This window comes from Uloborus diversus, chromosome 5, assembly GCF_026930045.1.
Source record: "Uloborus diversus isolate 005 chromosome 5, Udiv.v.3.1, whole genome shotgun sequence".
In the NCBI taxonomy this organism is placed as follows: Eukaryota; Metazoa; Arthropoda; class Arachnida; order Araneae; family Uloboridae; genus Uloborus; species Uloborus diversus.
The window spans coordinates 112203302-112230697 of record NC_072735.1 but is presented as its reverse complement, the minus strand read 5'-3'; the positions used below and the strand labels follow the sequence as shown (position 1 = coordinate 112230697).

The 27396-nt window shown below is 32.8% G+C and overlaps 1 protein-coding gene across 3 annotated transcripts in view; it reads left to right on the top strand.

The window, feature by feature from the left end:
* Positions 1 to 27396, top strand: part of LOC129221946 (YTH domain-containing protein 1-like) — a 121041-nt gene that overhangs the window by 68046 nt on the left and 25599 nt on the right. For all 3 annotated transcript variants that reach the window (XM_054856337.1, XM_054856335.1, XM_054856338.1), the window contains one exon: positions 3615 to 3796. In XM_054856337.1, coding sequence (XP_054712312.1) covers positions 3615 to 3796 — 182 coding nt within the window. The remainder of the gene's footprint in view (positions 1 to 3614; positions 3797 to 27396) is intronic.

The window sequence follows — 27396 nt, the reverse complement described above, 5'->3', positions numbered from 1 at the left end:
TAACTAGTAGAAGACAATATTCGTCTATGCAATAGCTTTAGATAGATCAATAATGTAATAGAAATTTAATTAGAATGCTAACATTTTATAAAAAAACATGTAGAATCTAGAAAAGGATCGCTTCTTCTAGCAAATGGATTTTACACATATGCGAGCAAATGGTGCAAACAGATTAATTTGGAACATATCAAGCAAGGTTACACCAAGATATTTATGCATAGGGGGAAAGGAGGGAAGTTTTTTTTTGAACAAGATCAATTATGCTCGTAAGTCGTATCGATCTAGCATGTTTTTAAAGTAAGTACCGTTTTGATATAAAAAAAGAACGAGTACAGATAGAGCAAAGAAATTAATTGCACAAAAATCTACCATCCTTACGCTATTTTTTGACATTGCTCCCGTGATTTTCCAAGCATTTGTCATAGCGTGGTACAGGTTTTTGTATACCTATTCATAGAAAATTGCCGCCTGTGTAGTCAGCCATGGGATAACATGTTCTCTGAGCTCATTATTGCTGTTGTGCCACAGACCACCTACGAAAGACTTTAGATGCCGAAACAAATGAAAGATGTTGCGAGCGAGGTGAGGGCAGACCAGAGGATGTTCAAAAATGCCCCAGCCAAAGCCCTGTAAGAGTCCTCATGGCTGACTACACAGGCGGCAATTTTCTATGAATAGGTATACAAAAACCTGTACCACGCTATGACAAATGCTTGGAAAATCATGGGAGCAATGTCAAAAAATAGTGTAAGGATGGTAGATTTTTGTGCAATTAATTTCTTTGCTCTATCTGTACTCGTTCTTTTTTTATATCAAAACGGTACTTACTTTAAAAACATGCCTCGTAAAAGTCAATAAATATAGTGCAGATTTAAAGCAGTAACCAGTAAGTAGTGTAAATCTATAAATCAGGATTCAAGCAGTTAGGTATCAGGGACCATAAAAGGTTTGATGCTATTGAAAGGGGAAGAAAAAAAATAGGGATGACTAGAAACAGTTTTTTACTAAATTGAAATGTGTACATTTATCTATACATTCAGTTAACCATTGGCAAAAAAACGTTTTGTTGAATGTGTGAAAGCCGGTGGGTAATCCACCCTGTGGATAATCGGGAGTTTAGTGCAGGGCCCAACTAAGACTTTATGAGGATACTGGGTACGAACTTCATTTGCCCCTACCCCCTCTTCCCTAGCTTTTACTATAGTTGTAAAATATTTTGATTATTAAGTATTTACTGTATCCACGCTGAATGTGATAATGTCTAATATTGCATTAAATTGTGAAAACATAATAATATGTCATGTTGGTAAACTTTTGATTGGCAGCAATAGGACATAAATTTCAAAGATATCTCTTATGTAGCATTTAAAATGCAATAAAATTTAATATTAAGCTTGGAATGACTTTGAAATTTCTGAAAAAGCTTGTAATTTTGAATAGATTTCATTTCTTCCCTAGACTTAATGTTTGCTTTTGCTGTGGTGCGATTTGAATTTGTTCCATTAAAAAAAAAACTTTAGCTACAAATTTGGTGCCCCCCCCCCAAATGTTAATGCCCTGGCCTGTGCCCCATGTGCCCATGCCTTAATTTGGCCCTGGTTTAGTGAATGGTTTATTTTCAAGAAAAACTTTTTCACAAAATTATAAATTTAAAATGTCCTTTAAAATTTTTGAAAAAAATCTTAAATATATTTTAATGAATACATCCAACATGTTTCAGAGTGGGACTATGAGTGCCTCAGTAGTAATAGCAAATAATGTGAGAAATTTTTTTGCAATTTTTTTCAAAATTTCACTTTTAAATGTAAAAGCTCATGTTTTATGAAAGCCACAGAGTTTTATAATCGCTCATTTTAAAGATAATTACATTCACTTTAGTTTGTAACTTGAATAATTTTTGAGAAAAAATGTTTGCTACAAAATTTTAAAATGTAAAAATTCAAAAATTTTTATGATGGTGTCCTTTATTTTTTTAAAAAAATACTGTTTGATTTTTAATGCATATTTATAAAAATGTCCAAAAATTTTCAGCGGAGCCATGAAAGGGTTCAGCAGTTACTAAAATGTTTTAGCAAAAATTAGAGTAATGTGTCCTACATTATTTTCTGTCCTTTCTTGGTCCCACTCTGAAATTCTCTGTATTCATTAAACTACAATAAAAAACATGTGTTTTTTCCAACAATTTTCAAAGACTATCTTTAAAAATTTTCAACTTTACATTTTATAAAAAATTAAAAAATTCTCAAATTATTCAAGGTACATAAACATAATAAATTAATGCACATGTAGTTTTCCTTAAAATGAGCTTTCATACAACTCTAGTGCTCCCATAGAACTTTAGTTACAACGTTTTAAAGCTCTGCTGTCGAGTGAAAAAAAAGTGCTTTGAAATGAATTTCAAAATTATTCATCAATTATGAATGATAGATATAAAAAAAAAAAAACATAAAAATAAATTGAAGACCTCAAAGAAAATTGGTGTGCGACATTGGCTTGTATTTTCCCTAATTATTTTAAAATTGTGCTGTAAAAAGGCCATATAAAGGCCCTATTTTTTAATCTGTTGGAAGAGTGGGAACTCTGATATTTGATAAATGTTGAGAGCATGTGAAAACTATGAAACATTTTGTCAACAACCGGTTTAACTCATAACTGACAAAATAGTAAGGCAAATCTGAACCTACCAGATCTTGAAAAATAGTATAAGTGGTCTGCCCAAAGGAGACTTTTGTCTCTTCCACAAATGAGTAGAATCATACACTTAAAATGACTAAGTTATCTAAGGCATACAACCACATTGGCAATGTCTGATAAAGCATTTTTAGCTACTTAAATGTTTACATTACCTGGTGATTTTTTTTTTTTTGAAGCTCGTATTTTCAAAAAAAGGCCATTAGAAACCAAAATCATCACCATGGCAACAGTGGTCCATTGTTGCCCCCTTGCCACAAAGTTGTGCCATTTTATGGTACGTCACAGAACAGATGCCTGAGTTGCTTCTAAGCATCATCAAGAACTTTCTTTAAATCAGATGATGTATTTCGTTTCTTTTTTTTTATGCTGGCAAAACGATGATACAATGACGCCTACTATTTCAATTTAGAGCAGCTTTTTTTTATCCCTGAAAGTTTATTTTTTTTTATTATTTTTTTAAAAATAACTATGGGAAATAATAAATTTATGCAACTCGTGGCAGAACCCTTCTCATCTTTGGGCGGAACCCTGAAACCCAAAGGTTCCGTGGGACACACTTTGGGAATCGCTGATCTAGTAAAAGTTAAATTCACCATATACTAATCATTGAAGTCTCTTCCAGCTCCATTCTAGTTATGGAATTCACTTTATATCGTCGCCTCAGAGCAACAATAAGATATCTTAGTTATTTCTGGGATTAGATGTCTCACTGTTGCTATGGGACAACAATATGTATATGTTAGTCAGTATTCTTATACATTCCTGTTTTTTTTTTTTTTTTTGGTCTGGATTAAATCTTATGAGAGATATGAACATTAGAATTAAAGGAGCGAATTTATAGTAATAAAAAAATATTTGTTTTGCAAATTTTAGTTTTGAGTGAATGCTCTGATGGTGAACAATCAGTTTTTTTTTTCCAGGAAATTGAACCAAAAGTTGGCGAAGAACTATGTCGCTTATTTCCTGTGGATGAAAACATCGACTTGATTTCTGCTTTACGAAACATGAAAAGAAGCAAAACAAGGAGCACACGTTCATCAAGAGATGACAGACACCGTGGAGCTTATTCATCTTCACGTAGAAGTCCACCTGATTCTATGAGGTTAGCTCTACCTAGATTGCCCACCTGGCAACAACCGTTGAATGTTGGATTAAATCCTAAGAATCATCATTTGTTCTGTTGTGGCTTCTTGCTAGAGGGTGGATGAAATTTATGTGATTTAGTGATACCACATTGAAGATATTTCTCTCAAGCAAGACGTAGCATGAGCCAAGTTCAAATAAGAAATGTGCTACAATATTGCTGAAAGTGAATGTGGCCAGTTATCTTTCCTACAATCTTTCCTTGCACCACTTTATTCAAAAATTTTGCATGCTTCCCACTGCTGGAATTCTGTTAAAAATACGAAGAAAAAAATTATTTATGATTGGAACTTAGTTTGTATTTTTAATAAGAACTTTCTTTCCTTGGGTGGACATTTTATGTGTAGGCTTTAAAACGGGCTGTTTGGGACTTTTAGCAAGGGCTTTGAATCAAAAGCAATGGACTAATGAACTAATAATTGGGCATAATAATTTTCCCTTTCCTTACTATGAGAAATTTGTTGTAATAAAATTATCTTGGACTGGTAAGTTGAAAGTATAATATAAGAACTTTTCGGGAAGTTAAGTTTTCCTTAATTCAAAGAACTTTCATCTGTTTACATCTTAATCCAAAGCAGTTCTGTCGTAGTAAAGAATCAAATTTCATGTGAACTATTAAGTGTGGATGTTCTGAGTTATGAACGTGCACATATTATCCCGTGTTCTACTTCTACATCATTGCTGTGGACTATAGATGAATTATTCTATTGTGCGGTTTTGCCGCACTGGTATGTGTCCTTTTTCCTTTTGTGTCATCAAGTTTTAAGAACAATACAGCCAACATTTTTCATGAATCAGCTGCCAAAAACTATTGTTTCTTAATAAGGATGCTCTGAATAAATCATAAATGAATGGTTAACTATTAACCATGAGGCATAATTAATGTTATATATGATGGAAGTATTTCAAAACGTTACTACAAATTTAGGACCTGAAGAAATTCAGCATCTTCTGGTTTTATTTTAACCATTTGCATCGGCCACGGTAAGTGAATGTGATATATATTTTCAAAACTGTTGAAAAAGTGTTCTGTTTGATACTGTTAGAAACTTGAAGTAGGTAATTTTATCTTTAATGTTCAAATAGTATGTTCTGAATTATTTTATTCAAGCATAAGTTTTGGTGATAACTACTTTATTAAGCAATTTGATTGTCATCATGTTCATCATTTTTTCAAATGCAATTCATCTAAAGAATAGGATGTTTTTCATTTCTATTCTATTACCAGACTTAGATAAATTGAAAAGCTTTCTGCGAACACAAATCCTAACTGAAAATTTTTTTGCAAATGATTATTTTACCTAACTCACACTTGAATAAGGAATTAAATTTATATTCAAATATGAAAGAGGTGCTTATTTTTCATCAATTGAAGAAAACTGCCAAAACCATTATTCTTTTCACACATGTGCTTTAAAAGACTTTTGGAGAAAGGCTTTAACATAAATAAACTGGGATTTTTTAAAAAATTCCCAATTTTTTTAAAATTTATTTTTCTTTATTGATAAAAATAAGGTTAGCAGTTTAAAAAAAATTTCTGCAGAGCCAAAAATTTTGTTACATCTTGTAGACTTGTTATAGTGCCATTCTAAAGTTTTTTTTTTTCTCTGCTTTAATAAATTCATTTATTTGCCATTTTTAGACTTTTGATGCTTTCTTTTTGATTAAAGCAATCTCTTTGCATCTGATATGATAATTGAATTTTTCTGATTTTTGATGCTTATTATGCTCTTTTGGAGAGCAAGTAAATGAAATTTCTTTTTATTCCAATAAATATCACAAAGTTACACTTTTCAAGCAGAATTTTGTCCTTTATGAGAGTTAAAAAGTTAAAATCTAAATCGCTGGTGTAATTTGATTTTTGCTTCAAATATGTTGATTGTTATTAATAATATTTTTATAGTAGAGCTCTAAAATGCAATTCTGAAATAATTTACTTAAATTCTTTTATGTGCCGTTCTTTATACTTTTAACACGTTTACTTTGAAAATCGCAATCTCTTTGCATCCACCATGGGTATAAGATGTTTCGCATTTATGATGCATTTCTATGCCTTATGAAGAGGGAAAGAAATTAAGTTCATTTGTATTTTTATTGAAATCATTAAATTGAAGAATTTTTTTAAATGAAATTCATGCTCTTTAAGAGTGTTGAATGTCAGAAAGTTAGGGGAAATTAATTTTTGTTTCAACCTCTTTAAGAAAAATTCTTAAAATTAGTCAGTTTTCTATGTTTATCAGCATATAGAGTCACACAAAAGTTTTGAAATAGTCTACAAAGTTGTGATTAATTTTGAAGATTAAAATAATTCGTACAATTTTTTCAAAAGGATCTCTAATGTTTAAATTGAATTTTCTGTACTTCAATCTCGTATGAGTGACCTTATGTTTCTATTTCAAAATCAAACACAAGCTTTGCCGAAAATTGTTTGTTGTGTTTCAAGTTTGTCCTTTTGTATCCTGTAAATATTTCAATTATTTTGATAGTTGGAAGCTATTTTAGCCTCTACTACTTTCAGCTGGCTTATTATAGTTCTTATTTTAGCAATTATTTTATTTTTTAGTCTTTTCTTGATTAGAAAATTGTTAGTACGTGTATTGTTTTTGAAAAAATACTAATTTTCAATCAATATCACTTATTTTTTATTCATGTTAAAAATAAATCATATTTCAATGGGTACCCTCTCCCTCTCCCGTACTCAGATTTGATTTCCAGGCAGCTCAAGTCTTAGAAGCAGTAAAAAAATGCATATTTTACTATAAATTTAGTATGTTACATATTATTTCTGAAATACATTTTTAAAAATGCATCTTTAAACAAGAAACTAGTCCTTAAAAAGTAAAATTAACTCCTGCAAAATTCCTTACTTTTAATTTTCAAAGTTCAGTATGAACCCTGTAATATACAGGGTGTTGTTCCCTTTTAACCTGCAAGACCTCCATTCTCACAACTGTTAGTCCTAGATGCATACTTTCAGTTTCAAAAATGTCCAAAATCAGATGTAGGGTCAAGATATTGATGGTTTGAATCAAAAATAAGAACGAGTCAAAAAATTCAAAATTTAACTTTTTACACGGGCTTTAGGTCCCCTTACTTCTATTTAGGGAAATATTCTCCATTGAAAATTATTACTAGCAATAAAAGCTTGACATTTGTTCGACTTCCAAGTTTCAGGGGACGGTTGCGGACAAAAAATGCAGTTGGAACTTATCACCCTTTCACAAATTTCACAGGTTCTCGAAGTAAAAATACTATTGATATTTTTCATTGCTATTGAAAAATTTATGTAAATGTTATGCTATGCCACACAAAAACAAACTGAAAAACCTCATACAATTTGAAAAAACACTATGCACACATATAGTTTTAAACCCTTGTTAGCTGCTATACTTCCTCCAAAAAGGTATTGCGAGCAAGTGTAAAGTGGTGTAAATCACAAAACTCTTCATTCATATTTTGGTGAATATTTGTCGTACTAATGTCAAACTTTTTGTGTCATAAATATTTTTCAATGAAGATTATTACACTAAATATAGGTTGGGGTCCTAGAGCCCATATAAAAAGTTAAATTTTGTATTTTTTTTTACTCATTTTTTTCATTTTTGCTTCAAACTTTCAATATCTTAACTTTGCATCTGATTTTTGAACTTTTTTTTAAGCTGGAAGTATGCATCTAGGAATAACTGTTGCAAAAATAAAGGTCTTGCAGGTTAAATAAGAACACCCTGTTTAACATAGGGAAGATCATTCTTTAATTTTCCGGAATGCTTCTTAGATACTTCAACATTTTTGCTATGTGTGAAACATATAGTTGTCATATTTGGTCATTCACAAAATGAAATCAGACATGATGCTTAAGTGCCTAAGTTTATAAGAACAAAGCAGGACTGGATGTTTATTTAACTGAAAAAAAAAATGAAAACCCAAAATGTGGTGTAAATCACTTTTTTTTAAATTATAATCAGAACTTTATTGTATTTTCATTTGAATAAAAGCTGTTCATTTTTTTATTTCAATGATCCTGTGACAAACATTGCTTTTAAAATTACAAATGATTCAAAAAACTTATGCTTGATTCATTTGCAAATAATAGCAGCACCTTTCTTTACCTCTAAATTTGCTTTTAAGTGATGTGATGTTATAATTTATGCATATTGTGATGTTCATGCTATGACCATGTGCAATAATTTTTAAGCAACATCCTTTGAACGAAGATAATGTATATAAAAATTATACCATCTAGAAGTTTTTGTTCAAAAAAAAAGTTTGAATTTTATTCATGTCAAAGCTGACAAAGCAAAAATCAAAGGGGTTCTCTTTTTTTTTCTTTTGTTAACTATTACAACATCACAAAAAATCTGCATGAGATTATACAGTGGAACCCCGATTTAACGTTTTCTGTCTGATAAGTGGTAAAAAACATTCCGAGTGGAAAAACTGAAATATCGGCTGTGTTAAAAATCTAAACATATTTTTTAAAAATTGATTCTTATCCAAAGAAGCATTGGAGAAAATATGTAATCTAAACTAAGTTTTTTTACAAATTTACTCCTTAGTTCACATTTACAAAAAAAAATAGTGTGTAGTTTTTTTGCTTAGAATCGCTTGATCTGCTGTGGGGACACCCTCAATTATTTCTATTGTTTCTTTGATTACTTCTATTATTCCTTTGTCATCTTCATCATTATCATTGAAAGCTCTTAGTAATTTTTAAAAAAGGAATTCGTGATGTGATGAGACGATACATGGGGAGCCAACTTCCAGAAAATTTCTAAGAGTGTCGGTTCTTTTAGTCCTCAATTGTCATGAAGGAAAAATGTAATGTCAGAGAAAAACCCTCTCGCTGATAAAAATGACAATAAGACCCAACAAAAAGAATGCCAGAGCTGTTTCAAACAGCTTTCAATTTATCTTGAAAAAATAGAAATCTAAAAAATAAAAAAAAATGCGTGAGTCTTATAATGTTTAATTATTTTGATCTGTTTGCAGAAATATTTATTTAGTGGACTTTCTGAAAAAGGGTTACCTAAAAACTGGAATAATTTGACATTATCAGCAAGCCTTTTGCAGGGACTAGCAGAAAATGACATTGGAGGCAAGATAACATATAAAATGGACATTATAAAATCAGAGATCCGCTGTTTTCGTTTTTTAAGATAGTAGTGCAGATAAAAGTTTAAAAATTTAGGAAGAAAGCTGTGTTAGTTTTGCTCCCTGTTTCAGCATATAACTTATATCTGTACCTCTGAGCCAGAAGGACGTTAGGACTGCGATTTTTCCGTTTATTAAGTGCATTGTATGTAGAAACCCTATCCTACATGAAGCCATGTGAACATAATTCTTTTTAAAAAATCCTTTTCAATTTTTTACTAGGGTTAAAAGAGCACACGTCCCCATCCTTTGCATGTACAAAAAAAAAAGTTTTTCATCTCTACTGTAAAATTATGATGTGACTTTTGGCTCTGAGGTAGATATTTCAGATAACATGCTCTACTGAAGTCTCAGGAAACAGTGTAAATGGCTTTTACAAAGTTGGAAACGCCTGAATATCTTTTTCTAAATAAAATGAAGTGGATGGGTCAGTAGGGTCATTCTTAAAAAGAATTTTTATAAGGCAATCTCCCATCCTGGTGTATGCTCTAAATTAAGACTTCCCTAAAAATGTCAGAAAACATTTTAGGGGCTGCTATCGAGCTTCAATGTTTTTTTTACATAATTTGATTAAATTTTACTGCAAACTTGCAAAAGCATTATGTACATCAACAAATACAGGAAGATTAGATTTTCCCTTTCACAAAGTCAACTTATATTCAGCTTTAATGTTAAGGTATAAATTTTTATGATTATAAGCTCAAACCTTCAACAGCTATTATTTTGACAACACTTAAAAGCGTAAGATGTGATCATAGGGTGGTCCTTAAATGATGATTAAGAGCCAGTTTTTCTAAGAAGCAGTCAGGCTGGGTAAATGACATTTTGTCATAGTTGTATTTCGTTCGTTTTTTCAAGAAAAATGTACCAATTTACAAAGGTCAATACTTTTTACTTTGAGAGTGAACCGTGGCACTGGCAATTATTTTGTGTTCTGCTATATCCTCGATATTTGTTTGTACATAATTAGTTGTGGTTGACTCCTTACACAAAGTCAGGGGTCACTCAAAGTTGTACGAAAATTCTTTTTCTGCAACTTTGACCGTCAAAATCTTTTTTTTCAACAACAGTGAGCCACATTAGTATATATTTCAGTAAATACATACCACGGAGTAGTATCCGAAAAGTGAAAGATTTGTGTGGCTGACATTTGGCGCAATGAAATATTTGACTCTGAAATTGCAGAAATCACAAAATTGCATGTCTTTCAAGGTCATTAATTTCTTGCTCCAAGAGTCAGCAGATATGAAACTACCTGGAGAAGAAGCCTTTCTTGTCATAAAAACACAGTCGGTTAACAGACCTATGGCTACTGCTTCAACTTTTACAAAATTTGACTCTAAACTTTTATCAACGAGTGTTTCTTGGCGCTTGTGTAAAAATGCCAATTGCCTGCTTTTAAGTATTTATTACAATTATTTGCAACAATATTGCAATAAATTTCAATAAACTAACTAAAATGGTATCAAAATACATTATATACTTGGAACCAAATTGAAAATTAAGTCCATATACTACTCAGTGTGCAACAATCTATTTGTCTAAGTTAAATAAATAACCTTGTGAATGAAAAGTAAAATAAGAAATAGCAATGTCAAATAGTTTGAATTGCAGGTTACTGCAGACACCTGTTTCGGCGTGACAAGAAATGCCTTTTTCACAAAGTAAAAGATATCAGCTTATGGATGAAAAGGGATCCGACAAAAGACGTGCTTTTGTCGATTTCTATTATCATCTCTTTTGATGTACTTTTTGGAAATGATTTTATACATGTTCCTCTCCTTTCTCTTTTATTTATAGGAGAAACTCGGTTTTTTCTGTTGGGAAGGGCCTGAACCTCTTTGAAATACATTCAAATTCGTGATACTTTTAAAAAGGTTTTTTAGTTAAGTTTGGACCTTACTACACCTAAGCAGATTCATAATTCTCAAATGGAATTCCTTGATCTGAACAAGTTACCGATGGAAAAGGGAAGAAGAGATGTTTCAAGAAAAGTCGCCTGACCAAGTAGACAGATAGAAAATAAGAAATAACATCTGTGGACACATGTTTTGGTGTTATAAGGAACACCTTTTTCAAGGCAACATGTCTGCAGTAATCCTCGATTAGTGCTATTTAACATTGTTGTTTCGTATTTTACTTTTCATTTACAAGGGTATTTATTTAACTTAGACAAGTGGAGCTTTTGTTGCATACTGAGTAGTTTAATGACTTAATTTTCAATTTGGTTCCAAGTATATGTTGTCTTTTGTTACTATTTTAGTTAATTTATGAAAATGTATTGTAATATTGTTGCAAATAATAGTAATAAATACTTAGAAGCAGGTAATTGGCATTTTTTCACAAGCGCCAATAAACTCTCGTTGAGCAAAGTTTAGAGTCAAATTATGTAAAAGTTGAAACAGTAGCCATAGGTCTGTTAACTGATTGTGTTTCTATGACAGGAAAAGCTTCTTCTTCAGGTAGTTTCATATCTGCTGACTCTTGGCACAATAAATTAATGACCTTAAAAGTCTAGCAATTTTGTGATTTCTGCAGTTTCAGAGTCAAATATTTCAGCCACACAAATCTTTCTTTTTTTGTGGATATTACTCTGCGGCATGTATTTACTGAAATATATACTAGGGTGGCTCACTGTTGGTGCAAGAAGATTTCAACTGTCAAAGTTGCAGAAAAAACTTTTTCTCGTACAAGTTTGAGCGACCCCTGACCTTTGCGTAAGGAGTTAACCACAACTAATTATGTACAAACAGATATCGAGGATATAGTAGAACACAAAATAATTGCCAGTGCCACGGTTCACTCTTAAAGTAAAAAGTATTGGACTATGTAATTTGATATGTTTTTCTTGAAAAAAAACCAACCAAATCCAACTTCAACATCGAAAAACTTCAAGAAAAAAAATTTTTTTTGCAAAAATTAAACTAGTATGTTATGGCTATCACGAAACTTTCTTCTATATCTTTCTTAAAATTCTGATTCCCCCCCATGTTTAACAAGGAAGCAATATTCCCAACAAAAACAAAATTACACATGCCAAAAATTGACGACCATCCCAATTCCTGATTTATCTTCAAAGCAAAGAATGAAAATTGAAAATTATTTTAAAAGCCTTGCTTAAAATAATTAAACATTTATTTGCTAACAAACACAAGATGAAAAAATTTTAAATTATTGAGAATATTTCTGATCATTTCCATGCAATTAAAATCACGAAATATACGCAGACAACAGTCTATTACGATATATCTTTCTTATTGTTGCAATTATAAAGCTATTTTTATTCACACAAATAAAAATATCAGCCCCCCATGGAGCGATTGGCGCCAAAATTGAACCAACGCCTGTTTACATATGGATTCATATTTATTCCAAATTTCATCCAGAACGTAGCATTTTTTCTTGAAATATGGCACTCACAATGGGAAAAAAAAGAACTATTGATTGCGCCACCCCCTTTTCAGTTGCTGATGCCAAAATACAATCATTTCTCATACCCTCTAAAGGCTACTTGCCGACAAATTTTTGTTTGATTATGTTCATTATTTCTTGAGATACAGCAGTCGCAATTGACGACAAAAATCGTTCTATAGCTCCACCCCCGTTTGAACTATTAACACCAAAGTTGAATCAGCACCTGTACCTGTTAAGGGTAACGTATGGACCAAATTTTGTTTGATTCCACCAGTTACTTCCTGAGGAATAGCAGGCAGGCATAACTCAAAAAATGTCCCATTGCTCCACCCCCCTCAGAGAGTTTCGCACCAAAAATCAATGAGCACAAGTTCACATAGGGGCACATATCTGTACCAAATTTCGTTCGATTTCATGCAGTAGTTTTTGCTGTAGAGTGGCCATAAAAAAACTGGTGTGACACAGACACACACACACAGACAGGCAGACATTTTCTAAAAATGGACTTGGCACACCTTTAAACTTTTGAATCCGTCGAAATTTGAAAATTTGCACAAATCCAATACTTTCTTCTATATATTTGACATAGAAGAAAGTAAAAACACGTGTTTATTGTAGTTTTAAATAACGGACATATCCTGATAATTTCAGCAAAATCGAAAATGTCAACTATCCAGCCTGCCTGATCCTTAAAAGAACTGGCTCTTAAAAATATTTTGGGAATTTTCATTAAGTATCCCGCGGTTTGCTTTGGTCTATAAAAAAAAGGGTGTACTAAAATTTTTTTTCAGATTTTTCAGACAGATTTTAAGGGTTGCTACCACAGCTGGAAACTTTTTAATTTCTGGGAAAGATTATGTTTTATCTTTCAGTTAAAATTCTATTTATTAAGTATTTTACAAAATTTAAAGTTAATCAAATCTGAAGCCAGAAAACACATTAAATCACTAGAACAGCAAAGTTGGATTGGAGAGATTACCTTTTAAGGCAATAAATTGCAAGTAGCAGCTACAAGTATTGCTTTTGTTCTTTCTCTTTTGTATGTCGTTTATTGCACTCTTCAATCATTGCCAATCTATCTTATCTATATTACAATAGCCCCTTGTTAATTGCTCATTCAGATATATGGCTCTTTCTTTCTGTCTCCCGAAATATTAAAGCGAATAAAAATTTGGTTAGGGTTTCCAATCCTGCGCCGAATTCAGTCCTGCGGGAGTCTAACGAGCCAATCCCGCAGGATTGACTTTATTCTTCAAAAAATTATTTTTAAATTTTAAATAGAAAAAGACATGTTTTTTAGGAAGAACTGCTTTTATAACTTGAATTTATAGTCTGCTTAAATTCCTTACAACAAGTATAAAACACTACAAAGTCAGATCCTAATTAGCAATTATCGTTTTGTGAGCAAAAGTGTGCTGCTCGTATGTATGATAAAGGATTTTTGCTCTAAAAATAATGCACTTGATGGAAACACATACTGTGGCTACACTGCAATTGGTTTTACTAAAATAAGTGTGAACATTTAGGAAAAGATCCGCATTAACTTCATTACCTTTTGAAATAGATTTTTTCCCCCTTCATGCTGGGTCAAGAATTGCAAATTACAAGACAAAAACAATGCCTCTTGGATGTGTGTTTTGCTGTATCCAATTTAACTTGCATTGATAATTTCCCTAGCTGCTTCATTAACAATGGTCATTTTATCAGTGAAATTGTTGCATTATAGCAAGAGGTGAATACTGCTTGATTTCACCATTTCGCCAAGTCGTAGTCTCAGTAAAAGTGTGTGGATACTTTAAAAATACTTTATCTCTCACTTTAAAAACATGAAAAAACTTAAAAGACATCAAAGCTGCTCATGTTCAAAAACATGAGTAGCTTAACTTACTGCACTGTCATGCGAGTCAAACTGTGTTTCATATTACTCTCTGTCGCTCCTTTTGAAGTTGTGCCGAATATATAAATATCAGGTTTTTCATTGCTTTCTTCTTGGGAGTGCACTTTTTGTAGCTTAAAGGTTTTGGGTGCACTACTAAAGCTTACAGAAGTACTCCATTATTGCATTCAGGCTACTCCAGCGGTTTTGGACTATGTAATACACTTTCTCTATTTTTTTCTAAAGCATAATTTACTGGATTTCAAATTTTAGTGATGGTTTTCGAAAATGCTTTTAAGTTTTATGCATTTTCTCAATTGCTGAACATATGAAAATTGAAACCAATTTATTCTCAGAAAAATTTACTCTATTTTGTTCCTAAATGGTAAATCCATTGTTGGTCATAAAAGACACAGTTTTTAATATGAGCAGATATATGAGAAAGAAAATTCAAACTTGAAATGTTGCTTGTGAAAATAGTCGTTTTATGAGCAGCAAAAGCTGGAAAATGCTTAAATGGAAAAAAAATGTGAGATTGAGAATCCCCCGGGCTTGAGAGCAAAATCCCTCAGGAATTCGGGATAGGAAACCCTAATTTTGGTATTACACTCAGAAAAGATCTCTTTCTTCTTTATTTTGTCAATGAACAAAATGATTATGCTTATTCTTCTGAATTCGCAGGAAAAGCAGCGACAATTCCTGTCATCCAAATGTTTATATCTGCAGGATATTTCAGTTTAAGATGGTTTGTAAACTACTTGACATTTTCTGTTGTATTGATACCAAGTCCTTTACAGTAAGTGAGAGACAGCAGGCAGGTGTCATACTAGTCCAAGTGGAAGAAACCTTCTAGTGCAGAAAAGATTTGTTCTTGGATGCACAAATTGGGATTTGCATCAAGACGAGGAAGAGTGATCTGGACAGGCGAAGGAGTTTTCTGGAAACTATCTGATATAACCACAGTGGCTTGGCTTGGGAAGGACGATTGGCTAATAAACTATGGGGGAGGGGTGTAACTTTTTTTTTTTTTTTTTTGAGTTTAAAAAATGAAGTATGTTTTTTTATTGTTTTTATTTTTCATAATATTTGTGATTAAGAGAGTTTAAATAAATGTTACTAGTGCCTTGAATACAAAAAATAAGTTAAAACATCAAAAAAAAAAAGAAAGATGAGGATAAGGGTGGCCAGTATCAAGTTTTTGCCTCGTCTCAGAAAAATTTAAGATTCAACACTGGGCTCTCAACCAAAAATTTTACTCTAAAAACAGTTTTTGGCTATCTTTGGTGGTATATGGAGGAAGAGAGATCTTGAGACTCTTCTGCCGAAATTTTTTGAAATTGAAACTGCAACAATGCGGTTGTCGGTCCTCTTTGGTGACATGAAGGGAAGAGATAGGATTCAGTTAAATTACGATATTGGAATTCCAAAATACAATGTCAGACAATCTTTAATAATGCTTGGAAAAGGGCGGTTCGAAGGCTTTTTCCCAAAAAAACTTTGGAAAGGAAGTCTTAACCTGGGAGAACTTTCGGTACTTTTTGTCACGCGAAAGCTCGCTAGGAGCTCCGTAGGCCCGAAGTGGTTATTTCAGTAAATTGAGTTTGCAAAATAGAAAAGAAATTGTGTTTTCAACACTGTATTCTAAATAGATAAACAGCCCCTAAAATATGTTTTAAAAAGTAAGGTTTAAGAAAGTTTTGTGATACATGAATCTAGATCTTCTTCTGAGCATGACTGGTGATCGCTATACCGTTCTGTGTCAACTTCTTCTTCATCATCTTCGTTAAGGGAGTTCTCATCAGCTGAAACCTCCACTTATAAGGTCTGCAACCTCTTCATTTCATCTTTGTAGCTTAAATAGCAATGTATTTCACAAGCTCTTCCTTTACATTCACAATCTGGAATGAAAAGCGTGAGCGCTTGCTCTGGGCCTCTAAGACCCGAACTGGAATTTTCTGGGGAAAAGGGGGTATGTACATTCCTGAAAAGCATGTGGTCAGTATGTAGGTCACCTTGAACACATCTACTGTGGACCTCATTCATTTCCGTTGAAGGGGTGATTTTTTGCAGCGTAGTTTTGTAATGACCGGGCTTGAGAGAACCGATGCGAGTTCTCCCGGGTTAAATTGCAATTGTGCGCCATCTATGGTGACATTAGGTTTCAGAATGGGTTTCAGAAGTTTCCCCTAGAAATATTTTCATATTAAAGGGCCTAAAACACAGCTTTTGACGATTTTGATCATTTTGGTAGGTAGGAGTAGGACTTGAGGGCACTTCTCCGGAAATTTTTCGAAATTGAAGTCCTAAAAACATTTGCCGTACATTGAGAGAGCAGTTAGCCCTTTACCCTCCAGCCTTGAGATTAATTTGTCCTATCAGTAAAGTTGCTTTGTTCACTCTGCTATATGCTACCACATCCGTACACCACATGTTGGTGCTCTGCTGCTGAACAAATGGCGCCATGTTACGCGGCAACAGGCCCCACATCAACAAGCTGCAATTGGAGTCTCGTTGCTTACCACCCAAACGCCTAGCTTCTTGGTGCCACACCTGATTCAAATATCGCTTCTTTGCGCCATCAGTTAGGCAAGTTCAGGGATGAGATTTTTCCGGCTTTTGCCGGAATTCCTGCTTTTCCTGTTGGTTTTTAAAACTTTTCCTCCCTTTCCTCCTTTTTTTGCCTCTTTCAAGCCTTATTTTTCTCAAAAAACGAAGAAAAATACGATTTTTAAAAAATTTTTGGTCTCTGATTTCTTATTCTTTCTATTTTTCCCCTCGAATCTTCATCCTCCGCGATATCTACCGAAAATGTATGTTTTAGAATCATGCCAACAACGTCAAACACGTGCTGCGCCGAAAGTTGCATGCCTCGTTTGAGATTTCAATCTTTTTGCATCCTGCAAGTATTTCAATCATTTTTAATGTTGGGCGGTTTTTTACTATATGCTACTTTATATTTGCTTATTTTCTTCATCATTTCAATAATATTTTTATTTCTTTAATTTATTTTAGAAAAAATGCAAAAGTCAATCAAAAAATGTGGCTTAGCACCCACAGTCTCGATTTTTATTGAAACTTGGCACGGTTACTTTTTTTGTATATTTAAGAAAGTGTAAAAAATATTTATGGTGAATCTCAAATGGTTTAGGATGTACAGTAGGGTGGGTCAATTTTGACTTTTTTTTTTGAAATCGAAAACGCCTGTGGTGGGAAAAGTTGTGTATTGGTTTGGCCAAATATGTAAAAATTGACATTTTTTAATTTATTTTTAAAAAATCTTATGTATAATACACTGCTTGACAATTGCTAAGGAACAATTACATTTTTTTTTTTTTGAAATAGTTAAGAATAGATAATGACTTAAGAATCAGAACGAAATATATAGTTAGTAGGGAGGATGTGCCTTTATTATAAGTACAGAATAATACAGATATTACTGCATCAATGAAGTAAAAACTTAAAAATAAAAAAAAATCCTACTCAAATGATTTTCATTCAACCACAAAAAAATGATCTAGGTCAGAATGATGGAGACATGAGTACCTTAATATGATGTATGATTACCAGGGATACTGATGCACAATTTACATCTGTTTTCCATACTCCCCACTAATTGTTGAAGAGTGCTTAGAGGATGTTTTCCCACTCCTCTCTCAATGCGGATTTGAATTCTTGTACTGTTCTGGGAGGGACGGCTCTTCGCGCAACAGGTCTGCCAAGAGCCTCCCATGCAAGTTCAATTTGATTTAAGTCAGGAAAGTAAGCAGGCCACTGCATACGGAGAATGTTTTCACTTTGCAGTGTGTCTGACAGTTCAATGCTCCAGTGTGGCAGTGTATCGTCGTCCGTAAAGAGTAAGTCTGGACCTACAGCCCCCCCTAAAAACACGAACATGGTCCAGCATAACATCTCTTCAATACATTTGCGACGTATCGCTTTCTTATTCAAAAATGTGAAGCAGTGTTCTGCCATCGTGCATGATGCCTGCCCACACCATGACGCCTGGGCTGTACAGATCACGTTCACAAACAAATTTTTGTGCATAACGTGTTCAACGTTCTCTCCACAGTTGTTGGTGACCAGAATCACTTGTCACACTGAAACGAGATTCGTCAGAAGACATTCATCAGAACATCACTCTAGACCAATTTTGGCAATCCCACCAACATGTTCCTTACACCAGCGTAATCTCTCTCGACGATGGCGTGGTTGAACTTGGATGCAACGTACGGGCTTCCGTGCATACAAACCGAAATTATTTACTCGCCGTGAGATGGTTCTTGCAGAAACACGCGTACCGGTAGCGGTTGTTAGATTTGCAGCTATCTGTCCAAATGTGAAATTTCTGTTCCTTTTCTCCACGAGGGCTACATAGCGATCCTCTGAAGGTGTGGTGCTCCTACCACGACCCCCGGCATGCTTTTGCAAAACATCTCCACCTTCAGCGGCCGTCTTTAATCGGGAGATGGCACTTTTTTATACACCCATTGCAGCAGCCACAGTGGTGACACTTTGACCTGCTTCCAGTCGTCCAACCGCTCGTCCACGATCGTAGATACTCAAATGATGTCTTGCTGACATTTTACTCTGAAGTATTTCAAGAACCAAACAGAATTTCAGCGAAAAACCTTTTTAACATCTAGCAATATTTTTGTTAAAAACCAAACAGGTTGAGTTTTCTTACGAATCTTGAGCGTGTATGCACTGTCTTTTACACAGATAACGAGTCTTGGTCTACCACGCCATATGAACTTGAATTTATTTCTATTGACCAGGTGGTTGAGGTACAAATTTGCATAAATCACTTGTTCCTTAGCAATTGTCAAGCAGTGTATTTTTAATCGCAATGACAAAATCACGAACAGTTTCATTAGTAAGAGTTCGGGCCTTCAGGATTGTTCTGTAGCCTAATTTCCTTACTGAGATCGCGCACCGTTGATCATGGCTATCAGCAGGTTTTCTGGATGACCAAAAAACTAATAACTCGCTAAGATATCTTGAGTAGTGGATAACTTCCTAAAGATGCTGTGCATGAAGGCTCAATTTTAATCAAAAACCAAACTTTTGCATACACTTTTATAATGTATTCTACAATAGTCCCTATTTCCAGCGATGACTCTTTTGTACCAACATACAAACAAAGTACTCTGTTTGCTGTTGTAAGCCACCTAGCATGAGATAGCTTTCCTGGCGATTTGGTGGACAGTGATGTTGAACAATTTCCTGAACATATTGCTTGACATATTTGATACAAGTATTTTTGGTCAGTGCCAAGTCCGTCTGTATCAATTGTTGACAAATCAAAAGCGATTTTTTTTAAAGTTGACAATTGGTAGCTGCTTACATGTGCCAAGAAGCTTCCCTATAGGACCATTATATGTAAAAGGACCTGTAGTGCTTCCATCAAGATGCCGTAACAGATAGCGTAAAGGTAGCTCATTGACGTGCAGTTGACATATGAGCCACTGCAACGGCCTTTTTAAATGCAGCTCAAACAGTCTTATTACAACACCTTTCACACCAGTATTGACTGCTGTTCCGTCTGGTCCTACTGCAATTAAATCCACAGTAGATACTTGGGTTGTTTTTAAATAGTCTAATAAATTTGATAACACTTCATTCGCTGTACCAATTCTTCCGCTCTGAGTTTCTCATTACGATTTCTATTTGGTTCATATATGCTTGGCTAAGTGCCAAGAACAGGCCCATTTTTCAGACTGGTTGTGGGTGATTTAAATAGTTTCATTATATCACAGAGAAGAAGAAAAATAAACATTCAAAGGAATCACACCGTCTGTCTCTTTGACAGTTAAAACTAAGCAGAAGGAGCAAAGAAAAAAGGCAAAACGCGCAATTTCAGATTCCCGGCAGGGGTGGTACATGTAATATGATATGATAATTATTTTGTTTACAAACAAAGGGTCTTACTATTTACTATTTACACCACAGGTGATTAAAACAAAAATACATAACAAATGAAAAAAAAGTTTTAAAAAAAGTCTATTTAGCGAAAATTTAGGAACTTGGCAGAAGGTATAAATATATTTTAATTATCAAAAAAAATTTTTAATGAGCATAAGATGTCAATACACAACTTTTCCCACCACAGTCGATTTAAAAATATTATACATAAGATTTTTTTACAAAAATTTTTTTAAATGTCAATTTTTACATATTTGACCAAACTTTAAGGGGCTGGCGGGGGATCTAAATATATTTTGATTTCCAAAAAAATTTTTATGTGAGCATTTGATGCCAATACACAACTTTTCCCACCACAGGCGTTTTCGATTTCAAAAAAAGGTTAAAATCGACCCACCCTAATGTACAGCCTGTTAAAAGTTTTGAGATATCATGATTAAATGAGGCAGCTCCAAGTTGTTCTTTTGATTCCAAAATCGTATTAAGAAGTTTTTAAAAACAAATTTTGGGTTCCAATGCAAAGAAAAAGATAACCAATTGTTTATATACATATATATTTATTTTCAATTCTTACTGTGAAAAGTATGTTCTACCACATAAAGAAATTATAGATTTTTCTCTGTAAATTTTTACGTTACAAACAGACCTAATATTAAAATTTATGTTCTCACTCGTTTAACACTATGAACTCAAATGTTTTTAACGAAAAAATGTATTTTTCCCAAAAAAAATGTGAAAAGTTGACACTATTGTGTGATGCAGCCTAGATTGACCTCTCTCTCCCCCAACCCTTTGTTCAAGGACTCGGGTTAGAAATTGTTGCCTCTTTTTCAAAATTTAGATTTATTTGGGAATAAACACTCTTGCAAGAAATAGTACGATGCAGCTTCCAGGTTCTATTTTTATGCAGTTTTTGATATCATTCTTTTCATGAAATTTTTTTGGATGTCATCCCTTTTACGATTTTTTTTTTTTTTTTTTGGATTTCCTCCTTTTTGCTCTCGGACCACTCTCATTCCTGCAAGTTACATGGCGTACATTCAGAGAGCACTCAACCCATCTTTGCCCCTGAGCCTTTAAGTTCTTTTAGCTAAGCAGTAAAATATTGGGCCAGCCTCACAAGTCCATTGATCAAACCCCGTTACAGACACATTGCTCACGATTCACTTCCACAGCCCCCATATGCCACAAAAGCAACTGAAGACCATCTTTTATGACATTACAAGAAGGGACAGGTTTCGGAATTTTTATCTGCGAATTTTTGAAATTAAAGTCAAAACAATGATAAAATCAAAAATTTTAAAAACCTCCAACTGAGTCGCAACTATAGAACCAAGAGGGAAAATTGAAAATCCTTTCAAAAGCCTTATCTTATGAAAAAAATCAATGTTGACTATCTTATTTGCTATTGAATAGAAACTGGCAAGAGATAAAAATATCATTTTAAATCATTGCTTTTAATTTCCGTGTTGGCCAACAATGAATTTGATTATCAATCCTGTTAAGAAAGGCTTAGCCGTTATTAAAATCTGCTTTAAAAATATGTTACAATTTGAAGTTCCAAACACATTCTATCAGATGCGGAAAAAATTCTCTTTATTTTGGTATTAAATCTTAAAATTTTTAGCTGTTTTCACTGCAAATATCGCAGAAAACCTTTTAGAGCTTTTCATTTAATATCTTCGTTAATCAATGTCATTCAAAGATGCAAACTTGCTGAGAACACTCTCGATCAGCTCTCCTTCCGAACAAATTTTTTTTTTTCAAAATCGGTCCATCCATTTAAGCGCTAGAGTGCCACAGACAGATACACAGACACGTCAAACTTATAACCCCCTTCCTTTGTGTGTCAGGGGTTAAAAAGGAATTTTAGACCAAATCCAGTAATTGGAGGTTTAGGGGCCTTCCCCCAGAAATTCTTAAAAGAGTCTTAAAAACGCTATTGTTGGTCATCTTTGTCAGAGTTAAAAGAAGCGATGCAGTTGAAGAACTCTCCCTCCACTTTTCAGTATAAAAGTTTCCAAAGATACAACTTTAGACAATCCTAAATGATGGTATGGATAGGAGTAATTCCCTAGAAATTTTCCAGAGTTGAAGTTCTGAAAACGAAACTTTAGGCATTCTTTAATGACATTAGCCAAAAGCATGTTATTCTGAACCAGAACCTTTTCATGAACTGCTGAAGTGTGATCACACCTTCTATTCCTTATTGATGTTTTGGTACTAAAAGTAATTGTTCAATGTCTTTTCCTAGAACAATGGTTGGCAGTCGATAAATACAGGGTGGCGACAGATCAGGGAAAAGTCAGGGAACTTTATTTAATCAGGGAAATATCAGGAAATTTTGAAAAAAATAACAAAAAATCAGAGAAAATTGATTTTTTGAAGAAAAAAAATTTTTTTTTGCTTTACAAAATTATGTATTCTTAAATCCCTACACATTTTCCGCCAATTATCTGTTCAAAAAAAAAGTAAAATTAATGAGGTGCGATTATACACTGCCGCATATTTGTGCATCTTTTTTCCTCAACGTCAAAGTATTGAATCTTACTTATTAACCACAGGATGAACTTCCTAAGATTGCTTTTGTGTCTGTTAGTTGTTTATTTTACCTAGCTTGAAATTTCCTTCTACGCTTTCAATGCTACGTAAAATAAACTACCATACAGGCAAAGAGGAAGCCTTCAATTATGCCTTAGCTTCTTTGCCTTTATTTCATTGTCTCGAAGTAATTAGCGTACTATAATCACAATTTCAAGAAGAAATTTTTGATTTTTTAATTAATACTATAAAAACTTAAAAGTTATTACTTCTTCCCGTTTTTAATTTAAGTGCTAAAATAAAACTTTCAATTAAAAAAACTTTGTTTTTTGCCGTTATACTATTTGTTGTCATCGCAGGTTATAAAGGTTTTCTTTTCTTCAGACTTTAGTGATTCTTCAATTTTATAACCAAGTTGTATTCTTTTATATATTTTGAAATTAACCAATTGCTTTTTTTTTCCTTTTTCCCCCCTTACATTTCCAAGTTGTTTGTTACAAAAGCAATCTAAGATTTTTTTTCTCAAGACGTACTGAAATCATTTGAAATAGAGTTAACTTGTGTACTTAAGAAAATATCTTTATTTTTTTATTGCTAAAATGCTGTATTCATTCATTAAAGCCTATGTTCTTGATTAGAGAAAAGCTCCCTATGAATGGTTGTCCAATGGTTTCATCTGTTTTGCATAAATATGTCAATTAGTTAAGAATAACTACATTACTTCTACTCTTTCACTATTACTTGTTATTCTTGCAGCAATTATTATACTGTTTGAAAGCTTAGAACTAAAAAGTAATTGAAATTATTTTGAACTATCATAAATACATATGTTTTTAAAAGCAATTTTAATAGTTATTTAAATTCATATGCTAAGTGGTTTCTGGAAGTAAAGTTTTTTTTTTTTTAATTTTCTATAATCTTTCCATTGTATTAAAATTTAATATACTGTTATGTAGGTCATTCGCCCCCCCCCCCCCTCCACCCAAAAAAAATTGTATTGTTTTTTTTTTTAACCATTTTATTAAAAAAAGTAGCATCTTTTTAAAATATATATTTAGTTCAACAACTTTACATAACTTAAAATGTTTAAAGTACTGCATTTTATACAAACATACAATGGATTTCAAGTAAAGCAAGGAAAGAAAACCAGTATGATTGGTAACGTAAATCAGGGAAATTTGGTGAACTTAATCAGGGAAAAGTCAGGGAAATTTTTTTCACAATTCCTGTCGCCACCCTGAAATAGTTTCACTACCTAATTCAAAATCAGCTTGCAAATCTTGAGCATTATTTTCTTTGCTTTTCATTATGAGACATGCGTTTCACGTCTTGCCATTTATTTAATACTGAATTCAGTATTTTGGAAGTTATTTTATTATTGCTTATTTTGATCATACAGGAGTGCCCACCTTAGGGAGGTAATGGCACGGACTGCAGCATAAAAATTTTTAGAAGGGTTGTTTGTAGGTTTTTTTTTTTTTTTTTTTGGAAATCGGGGGGGGGGGGGGGGGGGGGCTCTTTGCACTATTTAGGAGGGTGTGTCCTTGTTCTTTGGGGGTGGGGCACCTTGTTTCTATCTTACTTCTATTGCATACTGTTAATATCTTAAACATGAGAAAAAATGTAACACTTACTCTACTTTATTTCATTTTCTGCACTACTTGTAATTGAAAAAAAAAAGAGTTTGTTTTGTGTGTTTGTGAGAAATATTTCATTAAATTTGTTTTCAACTTAAAAAAAGGTTGTCTTACAAAGTTAAAATCATTTTGCAAGACTGCAATCAACTTCTGGAAAGTGAAAATGAAGTGCTTTAAATACTCATTTCAACTGTTCTAGAGTCTTTAGAAAATTTCAGTTTTTGTCATTCCTTGAAAAGCCTACTTCAATTTTGTCTCTTATCAAGAAAATAGAGTATGAATTGTCTGAATGGGCCAGAATATTACTCTAGGGGTAGAAAATCTGCTACAAACTGCACCAATTTTCAATTTCTAATACAACCCGATACGAAACGGCAAAATGCGATTTTTTAGCCAAAAATGCGATTTCATTATCCAAAAACATTCAATACAAGAAAAAAAAGAGCAGTTTCATTCTTCTTTTGTTTTTGAACGATAAAAAGAAGCAAATAAGTAAAACAGGGTAAAGAATTCTTGATAATTCCCAAAATTTGCTTGCTGTGCTTTAACTTTCAATTCTTGTGCATCCTGTAAATTTTTTAATTGTTTTGCGAAACGGAAGTTGTTTTAACCTATATTACTTTCAATTGACTTTTTTTATTTCTTATTTTAATAATTATTTCACATTTTGAATAAAATTAAGATATAAATTAATAATACATGTACAAAAAAAGCGTCTTAAAAATTCATAAAAATATTAATTTTTCTAAAAAGTTGCATCTAAGTAGTATAATCTCTACCACACATCCATTTCTTTTAACACATTTTCCTGTACCTATTTCTTTTAAGTTATAAAATAAAATACAGTAAAACCTGTCGACAACGATACTGTTGGGACCTTAAAAAATATCGTAATAGACAGGTTATCATTATAGACAGATGATTCATGCTGACATTTTGCTGGGGCCAAAAAGAAATATTTTTATACCCAGGTTATTGTTGTAGACAGTATCGTTATACACAGGTTTCACTGTATAGTTTTTATCAGGAATGAGGAGTCGGAGTTTGATTTTGGGGTAAAGGAGTCAGAGTCGTTGAAAAACATTCCGACTCTGGACTTCTTTTTTTTTTCCTCTAATTTTCACTTACTCTTGTTACATTAAAAAAAACTGACTACAAATTTTTTTTCGATTTACATATATAGACCTTCTAAGAAAAAAACAGCACCATTGTCAACTAGCTGGCTTCTTCATTTTTCGAACTTTCACTTTCTGTAATAGCTTATTCCACCAACCAGCCAGTTTGCTTGTTTTTTTAACTTTCTTGAACTAATAGCAACTGTCAGCAAATGATTATGTTGAGTATAACATTTATACAGTAATCACTTTCAAATAAAAATAATAATAGTTTTTACTCCAATCTCAGTTAAATAGTAAAAGGTAGGTATCCCTTGAACAATTTGGGAAAATGTATCAGTTTTTTTAAATCTGAAGACTATGTCTATAAGCTTGGTTCTCACTAAAATGTATGAAATAATATAAGTAGGAGAGGGTGGTTCAAAGCACGTTGGCATTCGTATGCCATCGTATGGAGTGCAAGCTGCAATGTATTCGTATGTCGTGTTTACTTAACCTGAACACCCCTCAGTTTCAATCAGTCATAGCGAAGCAACAGTGAAACGGCATGGCGTGACCAAGCTTAAAATAAGAAAAAGGATGTATCTAAAAAAACTGAAGATTACAACTTGTGATTAGTCGAAGACCAGTTTTTTTTTTAATGTCAATAATATTACGCTATTCTGTCCTCATCCGCGTTCAATTGTTCCAGTTTGTTTGTTTCTTTTTTAAATTTAAGGTTATAATTATTGAAGTAAAAAACGTGCCTTCGGGCAAAGGGAGTATAAGACTTAATCATGTATTTATGTTAGGGTACTAATTGTACCAATATATAATTTCTTGACAAATCTGCTGACTTCGATTTTCTATTTCAATAGGATAAGTATAGCTTCAAAAAGTTAATTTTTATGATGGCAATTAGTTAGTCCATTAATTTAGTCCGTTATTTCTTTATGTTTTATAAAAGAATGTGCAGACTTAAATTTCCAATTTAAATTGGACAAGAAAATTTTTGGTACATTTTTTTTTATAATGGCAGTTAGCTAGACAATTAATTCAATCATTTGTAAGTTCATATTTGATTGGTAAAATGTACCAAATCACAATTAGTTACGCTTACCCGCTTTAGGCCCCCTGGACCCTGCCAGGAAATAAAACCAATATTGTTGCGATAAAAATCCAAAAACTACAACTTTTGAATAATATTTGATAACCTACCAGCTTTGGGCCTCCCTCCCCTATATGATTTCTTAGTAACAACACTCAATAAATTCAATTAATCTTAAAATCTTCATATTAAAGTTAATTCTTAAGCAGCCAATGAAATTAAAGTTAAAAATTGAATGAAGAAGAAATATAGATACAGTAAAAGCTATTCGCACAAGGCTGTAATACCGCCGCATTTTGTGTAAAATTTGCACAAGCTGTGCATGTATCCGGCCTCTCTTGGTAAAAAAAAATGCTTAAACTTTATAGATGCAATATCATTTAAGATTTATTGGGGAAATTTGTTGTTTTGCATTTTAAAGTTAGTATGCCTACTTATGTATAAAAGTAATCATACCAGGTAGGATCCAAAAATTCTGAGACAACGGTCAGAAGCAAGGTTTCAAGAGCACCAATGACAACCAAAGTGCGTAGATAAAATAAACTGTGTTAAATGCATTGAATTGCTCTTTCTTCTGGTTTTTCCTGTCATGTAATTGAGTAGCACGTTGAAATTGAAAGAGGAAAATTTATATTTGTTGCAGTATCTAAGTAACAGTGAATGCATAACTTTGACCACGAAATAAACTAATATTGAAATAGGAAAAATTAAAGATTTTTGCTGTTACTGATAAAGTACACTATTATTGTAACTATTAAGCATTTATGTATCAAAATTTCAGTAAATAAAATTTTTGACATTTTCATTATATGCATT